The sequence below is a fragment of the Rana temporaria genome, chromosome 8 (genome assembly GCF_905171775.1).
Source record: "Rana temporaria chromosome 8, aRanTem1.1, whole genome shotgun sequence".
In the NCBI taxonomy this organism is placed as follows: Eukaryota; Metazoa; Chordata; class Amphibia; order Anura; family Ranidae; genus Rana; species Rana temporaria.
The window spans coordinates 10554342-10572491 of NC_053496.1; the positions used below are offsets into that span (position 1 = coordinate 10554342).

Here is an 18150-nt window from a genome sequence, read left to right on the forward strand (position 1 = left end):
ATTATTATTATTATTATTATTATTATTATTATTATTATTATTATTATTATTATTATAATATCATATCATTATATGTCATTATTATATTATTATTATTATTATTATTACTATTATATCATATCATTATATTTCATTATTCTTATTAATTATAATAATAATAATAATAATAATTGTATTAATACATGTTATTTATTATTCTTATTAATAATAATATATAATAATAATAATAATAATAATAATAATAATAATATTATCATCATCATCATCGTGTTAATATTATTATTAATAATAATATAATGATAATAATGATGATGATGATGATAATGATAATAATACTAATAATGACATATAATTTAAATATCAATATTATTATTATTATTATTATTATTACTATTATAATATTATTAATGTTATCATTATATTATCATTATATTATTGTTGTTGTTATTATTAATATAATGATAATATAATTATAACATTAATAATAATTAAATATAATGATATAACAGTAATAATATTGATATTTGAATTATATGTCATTATTGGTAATATTATTATTATTATCATTGTTATATTATTATTATTATTATTATTATTATTATTATTATTATTATTTATAATTATAATATTAATAATAATAATATTCATAATATTATATAGTGATAATAATAATAATATTATTATTATTATTATCATCATCATTATGTTATTATTATTATTATTATTATTAATAATAATGTAATGATAATAATAATAATAATAATAATAATAATAATAATAATAATAATAATAATAATGACATATAATTCAAATATCAACATTATTATTATTACTATTATATCATTAAATTTCATTATTATTAATGTTATTATTATATTATCATTGTTGTTATTATTATTATTAATAGTAATAATATTAATAATAATAATAATAATAATAATAAAAAAAAATATTATGATAATGATAATAATAATATTATTATTATTATTATTATTATTATTATTATTATTAGCAGCATTATGTTATTATTATTATTATTAAAATTATTATTAATAATAATAATATAATACACATAATAATGATAATAATAATAATGACATATAATTCCATTACCAATATTATTATTATTACTATTATATCATTGTATTTTATTATTATTAATATTACCATTATATTATCATTATATTATGTTATTATTATTATTATTAAAATTATTATTAATAATAATTATATATTACGATAATGATAATAATATCATTATATTTCATTATTATTATTATTATTATTATTATTATTATTATCATCATCATTATGTTATTATTATTTATATTATTATCATTATTATTATTATATTATTATTAATCATATAATGATAATTATAATACAATAATGATAATGATAAGAATAATAATGAATGAAATATAATTCAAACATCATTAAAAAAAAAGAAAACAAATGCAGCCGCCGCATCTAATGATTGGAAAGCTGCAATATATGACATTCCTGGTTTTGGGTTTCATACGACCCTAATGATACGACGGACCCTCGTCTCTTGTGTGTGACCCCCGTATCGGTCCATGGAAGGAACGCCGAGAATCCGGCAAACATTCCAACAAAGTCACCAATCTAGTTATCATTGTTCCCTTTCTACATTTCCCGATGTGTAAACATTCCACAGAACACTGGAGGGCGCTGTGGTAGAGGGGATCCGCTATGGAGCTCAGCCCTGTCTGTGAGATTTGATTTCTTTGCACCATTTACATTTTCAGGACACACTTTTCGGGGGCTCCTTCTTCTCAGCCCGCGGTGTACCGGGACCCCCCCAAAAACTCGTCTAGAAAATGGTAATTATTCCAAATATCATAAAGAGAACTCAGTTTAGTTCACCAATCCGGCTCCGATCACCACTAGCAGAGTTGGACCAAAATTCCCCAACCAATGGGCCCCATAGGGGGAGGGGCTTTCACTGGTGGAAATGAATAATAATAATCATGTAACGTGTAAATATGGAGAACCAGGAAATTACCCAACAAGATACATTGAACAAAAATCTATGGGCCAGATTCACAGAAAAAGTACGCCGGATTATCTGCTGATACTCCGGCGTACTTTCAAATTTGCCGCGTCGTATCTTTATTTTGAGTTCACAAACCAAGATACGACGGCATTTGGCTAAGATCCGACAGGCGTACGGCTTCGGATCGTAGGTGTAATACTTCGGCGGCCGCTGGCTGTAGATCGCGTAGTTTTTCGCGTCGGGTATGCAAATTAGCTGTTTACGGCGATCCACGAAGGTACACGCGTTCGTCGCATTCTCTTACGTCGTCGCTAGTCGGCTTTTCCCGTCACAAACTTAAGCCTGCTATTTCATGGCTTATATTTAGACCAGCCATGTTAAAGTATGGCCGTCGTTCCCGCGTCGAATTTCAAATTTTTTATTTTTTTGCGTAAGACGTCCGGGAATACGAAAGGATGTAACGCACGTCGCCGTTCAAAAAATACGTCGGGGCGCCGTAATTTCGTGCAAAGCGGAACATGCGCAGAACGGTCGACGCGGGAACGCGCCTAATTTAAATGGTCCCCGCCCCATTTGAATTAGGCGGGCTTGCGCCGGACGGCTTTACGCTACGCCCCGCCGCAAGTTTACAGGCAAGTGCTTTGTGAATCAAGCACTTACGCCGAAAACTTGTGGCGGAGTAACGTAAAGGGGATACGTTACGCCGCCGTAATTATTCGTGAATCTGGCCCTAAGTATTTTTCTCAGTTTTCAAAAGCTGATTGTAAAATCATTTAGAGGCCCCACAATGGGGGGAGGGGGGGCACAATTAGGGGCCACAATGAGGGGCCAGAGCTCAGCGGGTGGATAGCGGGGGTTGGGATAAATTGTTGCCATCCTTTTATATATGGAAAATCAGTTGACAATCCTCATTCTTAATCTAAAGGGAAAAGCTAAATGCCTGAGTCCCCTTCACACCTGAGAGTGGCAGGAAAACACATACCCACTCATGTTTTTTTTTGTTGCCCATTGGTGCAGACGCATCCGATGGGCACTGATGGCACACAACTGATGGGCACTGATGAGACTGCACTGATGGGCTCTGGTAAGGCGGCACTGATGGGCTCTGGTGAGGCGGCACTGATGGGCTCTGATGAGGCGGCACTGATGGAAGGAAAATTATAAATGTTTTTTTTTTTTTGTGAAGTGTGGGGGGGCATTTGTATTCAGCCCCCTTTACTCTGATACCCCCTAACTAATATCTAGCAGAACCAATTGCATTCAGAAGTCACCTAATTAGTAAAATGAGTCCACCTGCGTGTCATTTAATCTCAGTATAAATACAGCTGTTCTGTGAAGCCCTCCGAGGTTTGTTAGAGAACCTTAGCGAACAAACAGCATCATGAAGGCCAAGGAACACACCAGACAGGTCGGGGATAAAGTTGTGGAGAAGTATAAAGCAGGGTTAGGTTATAAAAAAAATCTCCCGAGCTTTGAACATCTCACGGAGCTTCTGTTCAATCCATCATGGGAAAATGGAAAGAGTATGGCACAACTGCAAACCTACCAAGACATGGCCATCCACCTAAACTGACCGGGCCGGGCAAGGAGAGCATTCATCAGAGAAGCAGCCAAGCGGCCCATGGTAACCCTGGAGGATCTGCAGAGATCCACAGCTCAGGTGGGAGAATCTCTCCACAGGACAACTATTAGTGGTCTCTCCACAGGACAACTATTAGTGGTGCTCTCCACAAATCTGCCCTTTATGGAAGAGTGACAAGAAGAAACACATTGGAGAAAGAAAGACATAAGAAGTCCTGTTTGCAGTTTGTAAGAAGCCATGTGGGGGAGGGGACACAACAAACATGTGGAAGAAGGGGCTCTGGTCAGATGACACCAAAACTGAACTTTTTGGCCTAAAAGCAAAACGCTATGTGTGGGGGGAAAACTAACACTGCACATCACCCTGAACACACCATCCCCACTGTGAAACATGGTGGTGGCAGCATCATGTGGTGGGGATGATTTTCTTCAGCAGGGACAGGGAAGCTGGTGATAGTTGATGGAAAGATGGATGGAGCCAAATACAGGACAATCTTAGAAAAAAACCTGTTAAGAGTCTGCAAAAGACTTGAGACCGGGGGGAGGTTCACCTTCCAGCAGGACAACGACCCTAAAGTACAGCCAGAGTTACAATGGAATGGTTTGGATCAAAGCATATTCATGTGTTAGAATGGCCCAGTCACAGTCCAGACCTAAATCCAATTGAGAATCTGTGGCAAGACTTGAAAATTGCTGATCACAGACGCTCTCCATCCAATCTGACAGAGCTTGAGATATTTTGCAGAGAAGAAGAATGGGCAGAAATGTCCCTCTCTAGATGTGCAAAGCTGGTAGAGACACCCCCAAAATGACTTGTAGAGAAAGGGGGTTCTACAAAGTATTGACTCCGGGGGGCGCCATACAAATGCCCCTCCCCCACACTTTTCACAGATTTATTTGTAAAAGATTTGGGAAATGACACACAGGTGGACTCTATTTACTAATTAGGTGACTTCTGAAGGCAATTGCTTCCACTAGATTTTAGTTGGGGGTAAAGGGGGCTGAATACAAATGCCCCCCCCCCACTTTTCACAGATTTATTTGTAAAAAATGTTGAAAACCATTTATCATTTTCCTTCCACTTCACAATTATGTGACACTTTGGCCCAGATTCACGTAGATCGGCGCATCTCTGCGGCGGCGTAACGTATCCAATTTACGTTACGCCGCTGCAACTTAGACGGGCGAGTGCTGTATTCTCAAAGCACTTTCTCCGTAAGTTGCGGCGGCGTAGCGTAAATCAGCCGGCTTAAGCCCGCCTAATTCAAATTTGGATCAGGGGGGGCCTGTTTTATGTATATGTACTGTGACCCGACGTGATTGATGTTTTTCACGAACGGCGCATGCGCCGTCCGTGGAAATCTCCCAGTGTGCATTGCTCCTAATACGCCGCAAGGACGTATTGGTTTTGACGTGGACGTAAATGACGTCCAGCCCCATTCACGGACGAGTTACGCAAACAACGTAACTTTTTCAAATTTCGACGCGGGAACGACGGCCATATTTAACATTGGCTGCGACACCATATAGCAGGGGCAACTTTACGCTGGGAAAAGCCTAACGTAAACGTCTTAACTTTACTGCGTCGGTCGCGCGTACGTTACGGGAATTCGCGTATCTAGCTAATTTGCATACTCGACGCGGAATTCGACGGAAGCGCCACCTAGCGGTCAAAAAAAAAATGCAGTTTAGATCCGACGGCGTAAGAGACTTACGCCTGTCGGATCTAATGGCTATGGATCTAATGGATTCTAAGGCCCCCGTACACACGAGAGGATCTATCCGCTGGAATTTATCTGCGGATCAGTTCCAGCGGATAGATCCGCTGGTGTGTACAACCCAGCGGATATTTTTCTGCGGATTTTTCTCGGGCCGACCGATTTCCAGCGGATAAAAATTTCTTAGCATGCTAAGAAATCTATCTGCTGGAATCGGCTTCAGCGGATCGATCCGGTGGTCTGTACAGACTGACTGGATCGATCCGTCCGAAACCATCCCTCGCATGCGTCGTAATGATTCGACGCATGCGTGGAATTGCGTCATCATCGCGGCGACGGCGCGACACGTCACCGCGGTGTGAATTCGGCGCAGATTTCGATCCGATGGTGAGTACAATCCAGTGGATCGAAATCCTCAGAGGATTTACCCGCGGAAACGGTCCGGAGGACCGTATCCGCGGATAAATCCTCTCGTGTGTACTAGGCATAAGAATCAGGCGCATAGATACGACGGCGCAACTCAGAGATACGACGGCGTATCTGGAGATACGCCGTTGTGTATCTCTTCTGAGAATCTGGGCCTTTGTGTTGGTCCGTCACATAAAATCCCAATAAAATACATTTACGTTTTTGGCTGTAACATGAGAAAATGTGGGGAATTTCAAGGGGTATGAATACTTTTTCCAGGCCCTGTAGTCCTACAACCAGAATGGCGATGAGTTGGACTCTCCCCTGATCTGTGCGTCTCTCCATCTGTAGGAAACGCTTCTGTAGTGGGAAGCAGGAAGCTCAGGAACCCCCGTTGGCTTCTCCGTCCTGAATCATAACTCAGCCGAAAGCCTCCAGCAGTGCCGGATCACCGTCTGCCACCTCCCCCGCTGTGTGTGTGCGCTTTAATGGAGGCAGCGCTGGGAAAGACGACCCGCGACCCTTCCTGCCCGGGGAGAGCAGAGCGGTCGGGGTGCCGAGGAGAATTTTTACAGATGTTTACGGACATGTTCCTGTCTGATCTCAATTAACGTTTTACAATTTCTGCGAGTTCACGGCACATAAATTACCTTCTGCCATGAATATCGGCGGCGCACACCGAAACGCCGGGGAAAATCAGGAGGTTTTCGACTTTAAATGAGCTCAGCCGGTCACATGACCATCCTGGCACACTGCCATCAGTGGCGTCACTAGGGTTGGTGTCACCCGTGCGATAAAACATGGTGTCACCCCCCCTCTGTCTAGGCTGCCCAGCACCAAGCAGGCAGCGCACGGGCACGGGGCGCACCCCAAACCAGCCCCTGTTAATGATAGTATAGGGCAATATAGTGGCAGGTTAGGGTAGTATAGAGTGGTATAGTGGCAGGTTGGTGTAGTGGGGTGGTATAGTGCAAGTTAGGGTGGCATAGAGCAAGTTGGGATGGCATGGGAAAGGTTGGGGTGGTACAGGGCAAGTTAGGGTGGCATTGGGCAGGTTGGGGTGGTATAGGGCAAGTTATGGTGGCATAGGGCAGATTGGGGTGGTATAGGGCAAGTTATGGTGGCATAGGGCAGATTGGGGTGGTACAGGGCAAGTTAGGGTGGCACAGGGCAAGTTGGGGTGGCATGGGAAAGTTTGGGGTGGTACAGGGCAGGCTGGGGTGGTACAGGGCTGTTTGGGGGGTACAGGGCAGGCTGGGGTGGTATAGGGCTGTTTGGGGTGGTACAGGGCAGGCTGGGGTGGTACAGAGCAGGCTGGGGTGGCACAGAGCAGGCTGTGGTGGTACAGGCAGGCTGGGATTGCACAGGGGAGGCTGGGCATGTCAGCTAAAAAAAAAATTAAAAAATAAATAAAAAAAAAACGGATGGTGTCACCCCTCTAGCGGGTGTCATCCGATGCGGACCGCACCCCCGCACCCCCCTAGCAACGCCTCTGACCGCCATCCAATTATGGGACAGAACCCAAATAATACGTCCCCTCGCCTGGATGGAATGACCGATTAAGGTGCAGCCCAGGTGTGCAGAGGACGGGTGCTGTTCTGTCAAATACTCCAACCCGTCAGAAACTCCAACCACGTGACTTCCTGTTTCTTTAACCACTTAAAGGGGTTGTAAAGGTACAATTTTTTTTCCTAAATATCTTCCTTTACCTTAGTGCCGTCCTCCTTCACTTACCTCATCCTTCCATTTTGCTTTTAAATGTCCTTATTTCTTCTGAGAAGTCCTCACTTCCTGTTCTTCTGTCTGTAACTCCACACAGTAATGCAAGGCTTTCTCCCTGGTATGGAGTGTCGTGCTCGCCCCCTCCCTTGGACTACTGGAGAGTCAGGACGCCCACTAACCCACAGCTCTTTTCTCTATCTGCAACGTAGAGAGCGTCTTGACTCTCCTGTAGTCCAAGGGAGGGGGCGAGCACGACGCTCCACACCAGGAAGAAAGCCTTGCATTACTGTGTGGAGTTACAGACAGAAGAACAGGAAGTGAGGATTTCTCAGAAGAAATAAGGACATTTAAAAGCAAAATGGAAGGATGAGGTAAGTGAAGGAGGACTGCACTAAGGTAAAGGAAGATATTTAGGAAAAAATTACCTTTACAACCCCTTTAACCCACCCGGACCATTTGGCTGGCCAAAGACCAGAGGACTTTTTGCGATTCGGCACTGCGTCGCTTTAACTGACAATTGCGCGGTCGTATGACGTTGCTCCCAAACAAAATTGACGTTCTTTTTTCCCCACAAATAGATCTTTCTTTTGGTGGTATTTGATCACCTCTGCGGTTTTTATTTTTTGCGCTATAAACAAAAATAAAGCGACAATTTTGAAAAAAAAACTATTTTTTTTAACTTTTTTGCTATAATAAATATCCCCCAAAAATATATAAAAAAACAAATTGTTTCCTCAGTTTAGGCCGATACGTATACTTCTACCTATTTTTGGTAAAAAAAAAATAGCAATAAGCGTTTATCGATTGGTTTGCGCAAAAGTTATAGGGCCAGATTCACATAGAATTCCGGCGGCGTAACGTATGTCATTTACGTTACACCGCCGCAAGTTATCAGCGCAAGTGCTTGATTCACAAAGCACTTGCCTGTAAACTTGCGGCGGCGTAGCGTAAATCCGTCCGGCACAAGCCCGCCTAATTCAAATGGGGCGTGTATTATTTAAATTAGGCGCGTTCCCGCGCCGAACGTACTGCGCATGCTCCGTTTTGAAATTTCCCGCCGTGCTTTGTGCGAAATGACGTCGCACCGACGTAATTTTTTGAACGGCGACGTGCGTTACGTCTTTTCCTATTCCCGGACGACTTACGCAAAATAAAAAAAATTTACATTCGACGCGGGAACGACGGCCATACTTTAACATGGGACGTCTAAAGATAGGCCAACAAATAGCAGCTGTAACTTTACGCCGGGAAAAGCCGACTAGCGACGACGTAAGAGAATGCGACGAACGCGCGTACCTTCGTGGATCGCCGTAAACAGCTAATTAGCATACCCGACGCAGAAAACGTCGCGATCTCCACCCAGCGGGCGCTGAAGAATTACACCTACGATCCGAAGGCGTACGAAGCCGTACGCCTGTCGGATCGATGCCAAAAGCCGTCGTATCTTGGTTCTGAGAATTCAAACTAAAGATACGAGGCGGCAAATTTGAAAGTACGCCGGAGTATCAGCAGATACTCCGGCGTACTTTTTCTGTGAATCTGGCCCATAGCGTCTACAAAATAGGGGATAGTTTTATGGCATTTTTATTAATATTTTTTTTTTTAACTAGCAATGGCGGCAATCAGCGATTTTTATCGTGACTGCGACATTATGGCGGACACTTCGGACACTTTTGACACCATTTTGGGACCATTGTCATTTTTACAGCGATCAGTGCTATCCCATGGCTCCCAACTGTCCCTGATTTCGAGGGACTGTCCCGGGTTTGTAGCAATGTCCCTCTGTCCCTCATTCCTCCTCATTTGTCCCTCATTTTGGTCTCATCTATATAAATGTATATAAAATGCACTTTTTATCTTTCAAAAAGTGTTCCCCAGCACTAAACCTTTCATCTGAATTCTAAATTGCAGCATTTGTAAATTTTAAAAGCCAATATAAAGGAATAGAAGTAGTAAAAAAAAGCACTTGTAGGTTTAAATAACCTTTTTTGGGGTTAATTCTCCTTTAAGGGGGTGTGTCCTATGCCTACATATGTTTGTTAGTAGGTGTCCCTCATTCCCATTTCAATATGTTGGGAGGTATGGGGGAACCAATGTGCTTATTAATCGGGGAGGGGGTATTCTACACATTGGGGGGGGACCAGCGAGTTTGGGGTGGAGGAACTTGACTGGCTGGCCTGCACATAAAGAGACTCCAGAGATCAGTTAACACACAATGCTATATCTACCACACTCTGCATTGGTCTGCCCCGTGGCACGCTATCCTATGCCACCCCTAGAGTCAGCCCAGGAAATGTTATTTATTAGAAGGAACCGTCGGAGGAATGATGAGCTGGGTGTTTGCAGATGTGATGTTGTGGGGGATGTATATGTGGGACGGACCGGTCTGTGATGTTGTGGGGGATGTATATGTGGGACGGACCGGTCTGTGATGTTGTGGGGGATGTATATGTGGGACGGACCTGTCTGATGTTGTGGGGGATGTATATGTGGGACGGACCTGTCTGATGTTGTGGGGGATGTATATGTGGAACGGATCTGTCTGTGATGTTCTAGGGGATGTATATGTGGGACGGACCTGTCTGTGATGTTGTGGGTGATGTAAATGTGGGACGGACCTGTCTGTGATGTTGTGGGGGATGTATATGTGGAACGGATCTGTCTGTGATGTTCTAGGGGATGTATATGCGGGACAGACCTGTCTGTGACGTTCTAGGGGATGTATATGTGGGACGGACCTGTCTGATGTTGTGGGGGATGTATATGTGGGACGGACCTGTCTGATGTTGTGGGGGATGTATATGTGGGACGGACCTGTCTGTGATGTTGTGGGGGATGTATATGTGGGACGGACCTGTGTGATGTTGTGGGGGATGTATATGTTGGACGGACCTGTCTGTGGTGTTCTAGGGGATGTATATGTGGGACGGACCTGTCTGTGATGTTGTGGGTGATGTAAATGTGGGACGGACCTGTCTGATGTTGTGGGGGATGTATATGTGGGACAGACTTGTCTGTGATGTTGTGGGGAATGTATATGTGGGAAGGACCTGTCTGTGATGTTCTAGGGGATGTATATGTGGGATGGACCTGTCTGATGTTGTGGGGGATGTATATGTGGGACGGACCTGTCTGATGTTGTGGGAGATGTATATGTGGGACGGACCTGTCTGTGATGTTCTAGGGGATGTATATGTGGGACCGACCTGTCTGATGTTGTGGGGGATGTATATGTGGGACGGTCCTGTCTGATGTTGTGGGGGATGTATATGTGGGACAGACCTGTCTGTGATGTTGTGGGGGATGTATATGTGGGACGGACCTGTGTGATGTTGTGGGGGATGTATATGTTGGACGGACCTGTCTGATGTTGTGGGGGATGTATATGTGGGACGGACCTGTCTGATGTTGTGGGGGATGTATATGTGGGACGGACCTGTCTGATGTTGTGGGGGATGTATATGTGGGACGGACCTGTCTGATGTTGTGGGGGATGTATATGTGGGACGGACCTGTCTGTGATGTTCTAAGGGATGTATATGTGGGACAGACCTGTCTGTGATGTTCTAGGGGATGTATATGTGGGACGGACCTGTCTGATTTTGTGGGGGATGTATATGTGGGACGGACTTGTCTGTGATGTTGTGGGGGATGTATATGTGGGAAGGACCTGTCTGTGATGTTCTAGGGGATGTATATGTGGGACGGACCTGTCTGATGTTGTGGGGGATGTATATGTGGGACGGACCTGTCTGATGTTGTGGGGGATGTATATGTGGGACGGACCTGTCTGTGATGTTCTAGGGGATGTATATGTGGGACGGACCTGTCTGATGTTGTGGGGGATGTATATGTGGGACGGACCTGTCTGATGTTGTGGGGGATGTATATGTGGGACAGACCTGTCTGATGTTGTAGGGGATGTATATGTGGGACGGACCTGTCTGTGATGTTGTAGGTGATGTATATGTGGGACGGACCTGTCTGTGATGTTGTGGGGGATGTATATGTGGGACGGACCTGTCTGATGTTGTGGGGGATGTATATGTGGGACGGACCTGTGTATTCTCCCAGCCACATGTATGACGGGTTCAGACTGTAGAAGTGGCAGTTGTCAGTAAACCTGTCTGGGAGTTATTTGCAGGCCGGGAACATTGTAGGGCGGAAGGTTCGGCCGTTGGACCTCGTATTTGGTTGTAGCTTTCATGGCACAAACATTAACTACCGATACCGACAAGCCACAGCGTTCACATTCTTCACCACATAGAAGCCAATGCTGAGAGGAGGGATGGCAATGGTACGCCCGGGCCGCAGCTGTCTGGGTTTGAAGTCCGGGAGGGTCCCATCGTCCACCATCACCAGGGACTGTCCATTCAGATGCACTGACCTGCCATAGAGACACACATTGTCATTGTTACTATCGGGATCTGTATACAGGACAAGGTACATTTATAAATCACCAACATGGAACGTTAACAATCATAGCGGAGGCGTTATTTAAAGGGCCTCTATCTGTCTGATGTTTAGGATTGTAGTTACTGAAAGTCAGCACAAGGGGGAGTTGGCGCAGCTCGATGGCACCAAAATAGATTTTGCATTCTCCCCTCTTCGTATTTGATGTTTTCTTCTGATAATAGTAAAATATCACTTCGAACAATGAGCAGGCTAACAGATGATCTACCTTACCTGTCAGGTGTTTAAAGCCTAACTTCATTGAAGAACAGTAACAAACATGGAAGTTCTTGCTGCAATACTCACCTCATGTCCAGAGCAGTCCCCTGTAGACTCACCACCCTGAGATCCAGCAGCACTTCTCTTCTGGGCTGCATGACACCCAGCATCAGGGATGGACTGGCCATTGGGACTACAGGGAGTTTCCCGGTGGGCCGATGGCTCAGTGGGCCGGCTTCAGTGACAGCGGACCGCCGCCTCCCTTCGCTCCTCTGTCTCTCCCTTCCTGCAGCGCTCACCTCCTCTCCCTCCCTGCAGCGCTCACCTGGGGGGGGACAGAGAAACAGGGGGAGGACCAGAGGAGCAGGGGGGATGACAGAGGAGCATGGGGGAGGGGACAGACAGCTGACTCAACAGCTGTGGCCTGGGAGCTGCTCACTTCTGCCTAATCTTGTCCCATAAGGGGGGGCACCAAACTGATTCTTTGCCCCGGGTGAAATAATGTCTAGCTTCCCCACTGGTACTGCCTATAAGAGTACCAGTACCAGCCATTCTAAAAAGAGGAGAGTGCCCTCTGCCAAAGGAAAAAGAGGAGAGTGCCCTCTGCCAAAGGAAAAAGAGGAGTGTGCCCTCTGCCAGGGTGGAGAAGAGTAGAGTGCCCTCTGCCAGGGGGAGAAGAGGAGAGTGCCCTCTGCCAGGGGAAGAAGAGAAGAGTGCCCTCTGCCAGGGGGAGAAGAGGAGAACGCCCTCTACTGGGGGGAGAAGAGGAGAACGCCCTCTGCCAGGGTGGAGAAGAGGAGAGTGCCCTCTGCCAGGGGAAGAAGAGAAGAGTGCCCTCTGCCAGGGGGAGAAGAGGAGATTGCCCTCTACTGGGGGGAGAGAGAACGCCCTCTGCCAGGGGGAGAGGAGGAAAGTGCCCTCTGCCAGGGGGGAGGAGAGTGCCCTCTGCTGGAGGGAGAAGAGGAGAGTGCCCTCTGCTGGGGGGAGGGGGGAGTAGAGGAGAGAGTCCTCTGCTTGGGGGTGAAGAGGAGAACGCCCTCTGTCGGGGGAAGAATAGGCAAGCATCCTCTGCCTGGGGGGAAGAGGAGAGCGTCCTCTTCTGGGGGAAAGAAGGAGAACGCCTTCTGCTGGGGGAGAAGAGGAGAATGCCCTCTGCCGGGGGAAGAAGAGGAAAACGCCCTCTGCTGGGGAAGAAGAGGAGAACGCCTTCTGCTGGGGGGAAAAAAAGGGGGGCACCCTCTACCGGGGGGGGGGGGGGAGAAGAGAACGCCCTCTGCCAGGGGGAGAAAAGGAGAGCATCCATGGCCAGGGGGAGAAGAGGAGAGCATCCTCTGCTGGGGGGAGAAGAGAAGAGCGTGCCCTATTGGGGGGAGGAGAGGTGAGCACCCTCTCCTCCCCCCAATAGGTGTGAAGAGGAGAACACCCTCTGCCTGGGGAAAAAAGGAGGGTGCCCTCTGCCGGGGGAAAAGAGGAGAACGCCCAAAACTTGGGGGAGAAAAGAAGAACATCCTCTGCCAAGGGGAGGGGAGGAGCGCGCCCACGGCCGGGGGGAGAAGAGGAAAGTGTCCTCTGCCGGGGGTAAAAGAGGAAGGTGCCCTCTGCCAAGGGGAGCAGAGGATTATAATAAAGTTACACTGACAGAAGACACCCAACAGTTCCACCAATCGTTGCTGACATTGTAAGTGATGACATGAAAAGGGGGAGTTCCTGTGGAAATACAATAAAACGTTGTATAGATCGGCCTTCATTAAATTGCGGACCGCGGTCCAGACCCGGACTGAGCGTCACTCCCATCTGGACCGTCAGCCTGCCAGTCTGCAGTGCTAGATACCAACTGCACTACTGTCATTCTGATGGAGACACCGGATCTATGAGGGCACTCTGATGGGGACACTTAATGTAAGGGGCACTAAGGGGGGACACCTGATGTAAAGGGGCACTCACTTTTTTCCTTCTTTTTTGTTTTTACTTTTCACATTTTTTCCATACTTTACTTTTATACCTTTCACGCATACTTTCACTTGAACTCTACGTGATAACAATAAACAGGACAAATAGAGAGATTGAATCTCCCTATTTGGGACACAGACAGCAATAAACCTGACAGGGGTTCTAATCCCTCTCCACTCCATTCAAAACTAAAAAAAAAAAAAAGCCTTTACTTTTAAATTTTTTTTTTACTTTAGATTTTCCTTTTTATATTTATTTTTCACTTTTTTCCCCTTTACTTTTATACTTTTTACTTCTACTTCTACTTGAGCTTTCAGTGATAACAGTAAACAGGATAAATAGAGAGGATGACTTTCCCTAATGGGGACACAGACAGCAAAAAAACCTGATAGGGGGTCTAATCCATCTTCACTTACTTTTACTTATAGTATTTCCCTTTTTTTTCCCTCTTTTTTTCCTTTACTCTTATACTTTTTACTTAAACAAAAAAATGCTTTTACTTTTACTTATAGTGTTTCCTTTTTTATTTTTTTTACATTTTTATTTCTTAATTTCCCCCCTTTTTTTTCCTTTACTTTTATACTTTTTACTTAAACCAAAAAAATGCTTTTACTTTTTATTTTTTTTACAGTTTTCTTTCTTATTTTTTTTCTTTACTTTTATACTTTTTATTTAAACGGAAAAAAAAATGCCTTTTCTTTTACTTATAGTGTTTACTTTTTATTTATTAATTTTTTTACCTTTTTCTATCTTTCTTTTTATTTCCTTTCTTTTTATTTTTTGTTTTTCCTTTTACTTTTATACTTTTTACTTAAATGAAAAAAATGCCTTTACTTTACTTATAGGGGTTACTTTTTTTTTATATTTTTTTTTCTCTTTTTTTCCTTTTCTTTTTCCTTTACTTTTATGTATACTTTTCACTTGAACTCTCAGTGATAAAAGTATTGATTTGTATTGTGACTGTACTGTCTTCTCTGATGTAAAGCGATGAGCAACCTGTTGGCGCTATATAAATCCTGTATAATAATAAAAGTAAACATTACAAAGAGAGAGGATCACTCTTCCCCATGGAGGACTCAATCTATAACTAAAATGTTTCCTTTATTTTTTTATTTTTTCCTTTACTTTTATACTTTTTACTTAAATGAAAAAATGCCTTTTCTTTTACCTATAGTGTTTTCTTTTTATTTCTTTTAATTTTTTTTAAATTTTTCTTTCTTTCTTTTTATTTCCTTTCTTTTTCTTTTTTGTCTTTGGTTTTATTTTTATACTTTTTACTTAAATGAAAAAAATGCCTTTTACTTTTACTTATAGGGTTTACTTTTTTTTTCCGTATCTTTTTACTTTTACTTTTATGTATACTTTTCATTTGAACTCTCAGTGATAAAAGTATTGATTTGTATTGTGACTGTACTGTCTTCCCTGATGTAAAGCGCTGCACAAACTGTTGGCACTATATAAATCCTGTATAATAATAATAAAAGTAAACATTACAAAGAGAGAGGATCACTCTTCCCAACTCAATCTATAACTAAAATGTTTCCTTTATTTTTTCCTTTACTTTTATACTTTTTACTTAAATGAAAAAATGCCTTTTCTTTTACTTATAGTGATTACTTTTCTATTTTTTTTACTTTTTTCTTTCTTTATTTTTTCCTTTATTTTATGCCTTTTATGTATACTTTTCACTTGAACTCTCAGGGATAAAAGTAAACATTACAAAGAGAGAGGATCACTCTTCCCAATGGAGGACTCAATCTATAACTAAAATGAAAAGTTTTGCCTTTGAAGGTGGGAGATGTTTGTGTTGAGTAACGAGAGGAATGAGGTTATAAGACGATTGTATCTCAGTGAACTCGTTCTTTCGGAAGGGAAGATGTAGCGGCGTTGAAGCCCCGGCCGTATCTCTGCGCTCTCTCACGTCGGCTCCTTCGGATATTCTGGGAGCGATGGATAAGTGTTTTCTACAATAAAAGGATCATGTTACCATAGCTGGTAAAAGTGTTTAACACAAAATCCAAACATGTCCAAACCTCTTGAAGATTAAGACCATTTGTTTGGAAATGTTGGAATCTCGATTTTCGAGCAATCTTTACAGAAGAGTAGAATGTTTGGGTTTGTATCCCGAGGTCTGGACGGAGAAGGAAATCTCCGGACATTAATCTAAGCCAGGACTGACACACTCGGCATTCCTCCTCCTCTCCGCTCTTCCCTCTTTAAGAGGGTCGAGGGGTAGAATAGAAAACTGTAAAAAAAAGCTGCGGCTTCGAGGAACGCTCTGCGATTTTACAGCTTCTTCTATTTAATACACTCCGGTAGCTTATTAAACAATACGGCTACTAGAGACCGCCGGCTACAACGTCTCCATCTGAATACGGGAGGTGACGGAGCCGATGCAGGCCGTGATGGCAACCGAATTGTATCCCTTTTTTTTATATTCTTCCACTAGTCTTATACGGCCGTGTCAGTGGACAGGCGGCACGTTGATGGTGATCCGGCACACCACGCTCACATTCGGCCTTCTTATTTGGTTTTAGCGCCGATGTGATGTGATGGTGTATTATGGCTATCAAGACTCCATTAATGAAATCTTCACTGGCAGTATCACCTACATAACACGTTACAAAGTAATTGTGTCAGTAGAGCAGTGGAAGGTGTCAGAGCAGTGGATGGTGTCAGTAGAGCAGTGGAGGGTGTCAGTAGAGCAGTGGACGGTGTCAGTAGAGCAGTGGATGGTGTCAGTAGAGCAGTGGACGGTGTCAGTAGGGCAATGGAGGGTGTCAGTAGAGCAGTGGTTGGTATCAGTAAAGCAGAGGATGGTGTCAGCAGGACAGTGAGTGGACGGTGTCAGTAGAGCAGAGGACGGTGTCAGTAGAGCAGTGGAAGGTGTCAGAGCAGTGGATGGTGTCAGTAGAGCAGTGGAGGGTGTCAGTAGAGCAGTGGATGGTGTCAGTAGAGCAGTGGAAGGTGTCAGTAGAGCAGTGGACGGTGTCAGTAGGGCAATGGAGGGTGTCAGTAGAGCAGTGGTTGGTATCAGTATAGCAGAGGATGGTGTCAGCAGGACAGTGAGTGGACGGTGTCAGTAGAGCAGAGGACGGTGTCAGTAGAGCAGTGGATGGTGTCAGTAGAGCAGTGGATGGTGTCAGTAGAGCAGTGGAAGGTGTCAGTAGAGCAGTGGACGGTGTCAGTAGGGCAATGGAGGGTGTCAGTAGAGCGGTGGTTGCTATCAGTAAAGCAGAGGATGGTGTCAGTAGGACAGTGAGTGGACGGTGTCAGTAAAGCAGAGGACGGTGTCAGTAGAGCAGTGGATGGTGTCAGTAGAGCAGTGGGCGGTGTCAGTAGAGCAGTGGAAGGTGTCAGAGCAGTGGATGGTGTCAGTAGAGCAGTAGACAGTGTCAGTAGAGCAGTGAATGGTGTCAGTAGAACAGTGAATGGTGTCAGTAGAGCAGTGGACGGAGTCAGTAGAGCAATGGAGGGTGTCAGTAGAGCAATGGAGGGTGTCAGTAGAGCAATGGAGGGTGTCAGTAGAGCAGTGGACGGTGTCAGTAGGGCAATGGAGGGTGTCAGTAGAGCAGTGGTTGGTGTCAGTAAAGCAGAGGATGGTGTCAGTAGGACAGTAAGTGGACGTATCAGTAGAGCAGTGGACGGTGTCAATGGAGCAGTGGATGGTGTCAGTAGGGCAGTGGACAGTGTCAGTAAGGCAGTGGATGGTGTCAGTAGGGCAGTGGACGGTGTCAGTAGAGCAGTGGACGGTGTCAGTAGAGCAGTGGATGGTGTCAGTAGGGCAGTGGACGGTGTCAGTAGAGCAGTGGACGGTGTCAGTAGAGCAGTGGACGGTGTCAGTAAAGTAGTGGACGGTGTCAGTAGGACAGAGGACGGTGTCAGTAGAGCAGTGGACGGTGTCAGTAGAGCAGTGGACGGTGTCAGTAAAGTAGTGGACGGTGTCAGTAGGACAGAGGACGGTGTCAGTAGAGCAGTGGATGGTGTCAGTAGGACAGAGGACGGTGTCAGTAGAGCAGTAGACGGTGTCAGTAGGGCAGTGGATGTTGTCAGTAAAGCAGTGGACGGTGTCAATAAGGCAGT

At 44.3% G+C, this 18150-nt stretch overlaps 1 protein-coding gene across 1 annotated transcript in view; it reads right to left on the reverse strand.

Moving 5' to 3' along the window:
* Positions 1-9478: 9478 nt before the first annotated feature.
* Positions 9479-18150, reverse strand: part of HPSE2 (heparanase 2 (inactive)) — a 320113-nt gene continuing 311441 nt past the window's right edge. Inside the window, exon 12 of the mRNA XM_040361286.1 lies at positions 9479-11833. Within this exon, the coding sequence (XP_040217220.1) occupies positions 11668-11833 (166 nt within the window). The 3' untranslated portion in view covers positions 9479-11667. The remainder of the gene's footprint in view (positions 11834-18150) is intronic.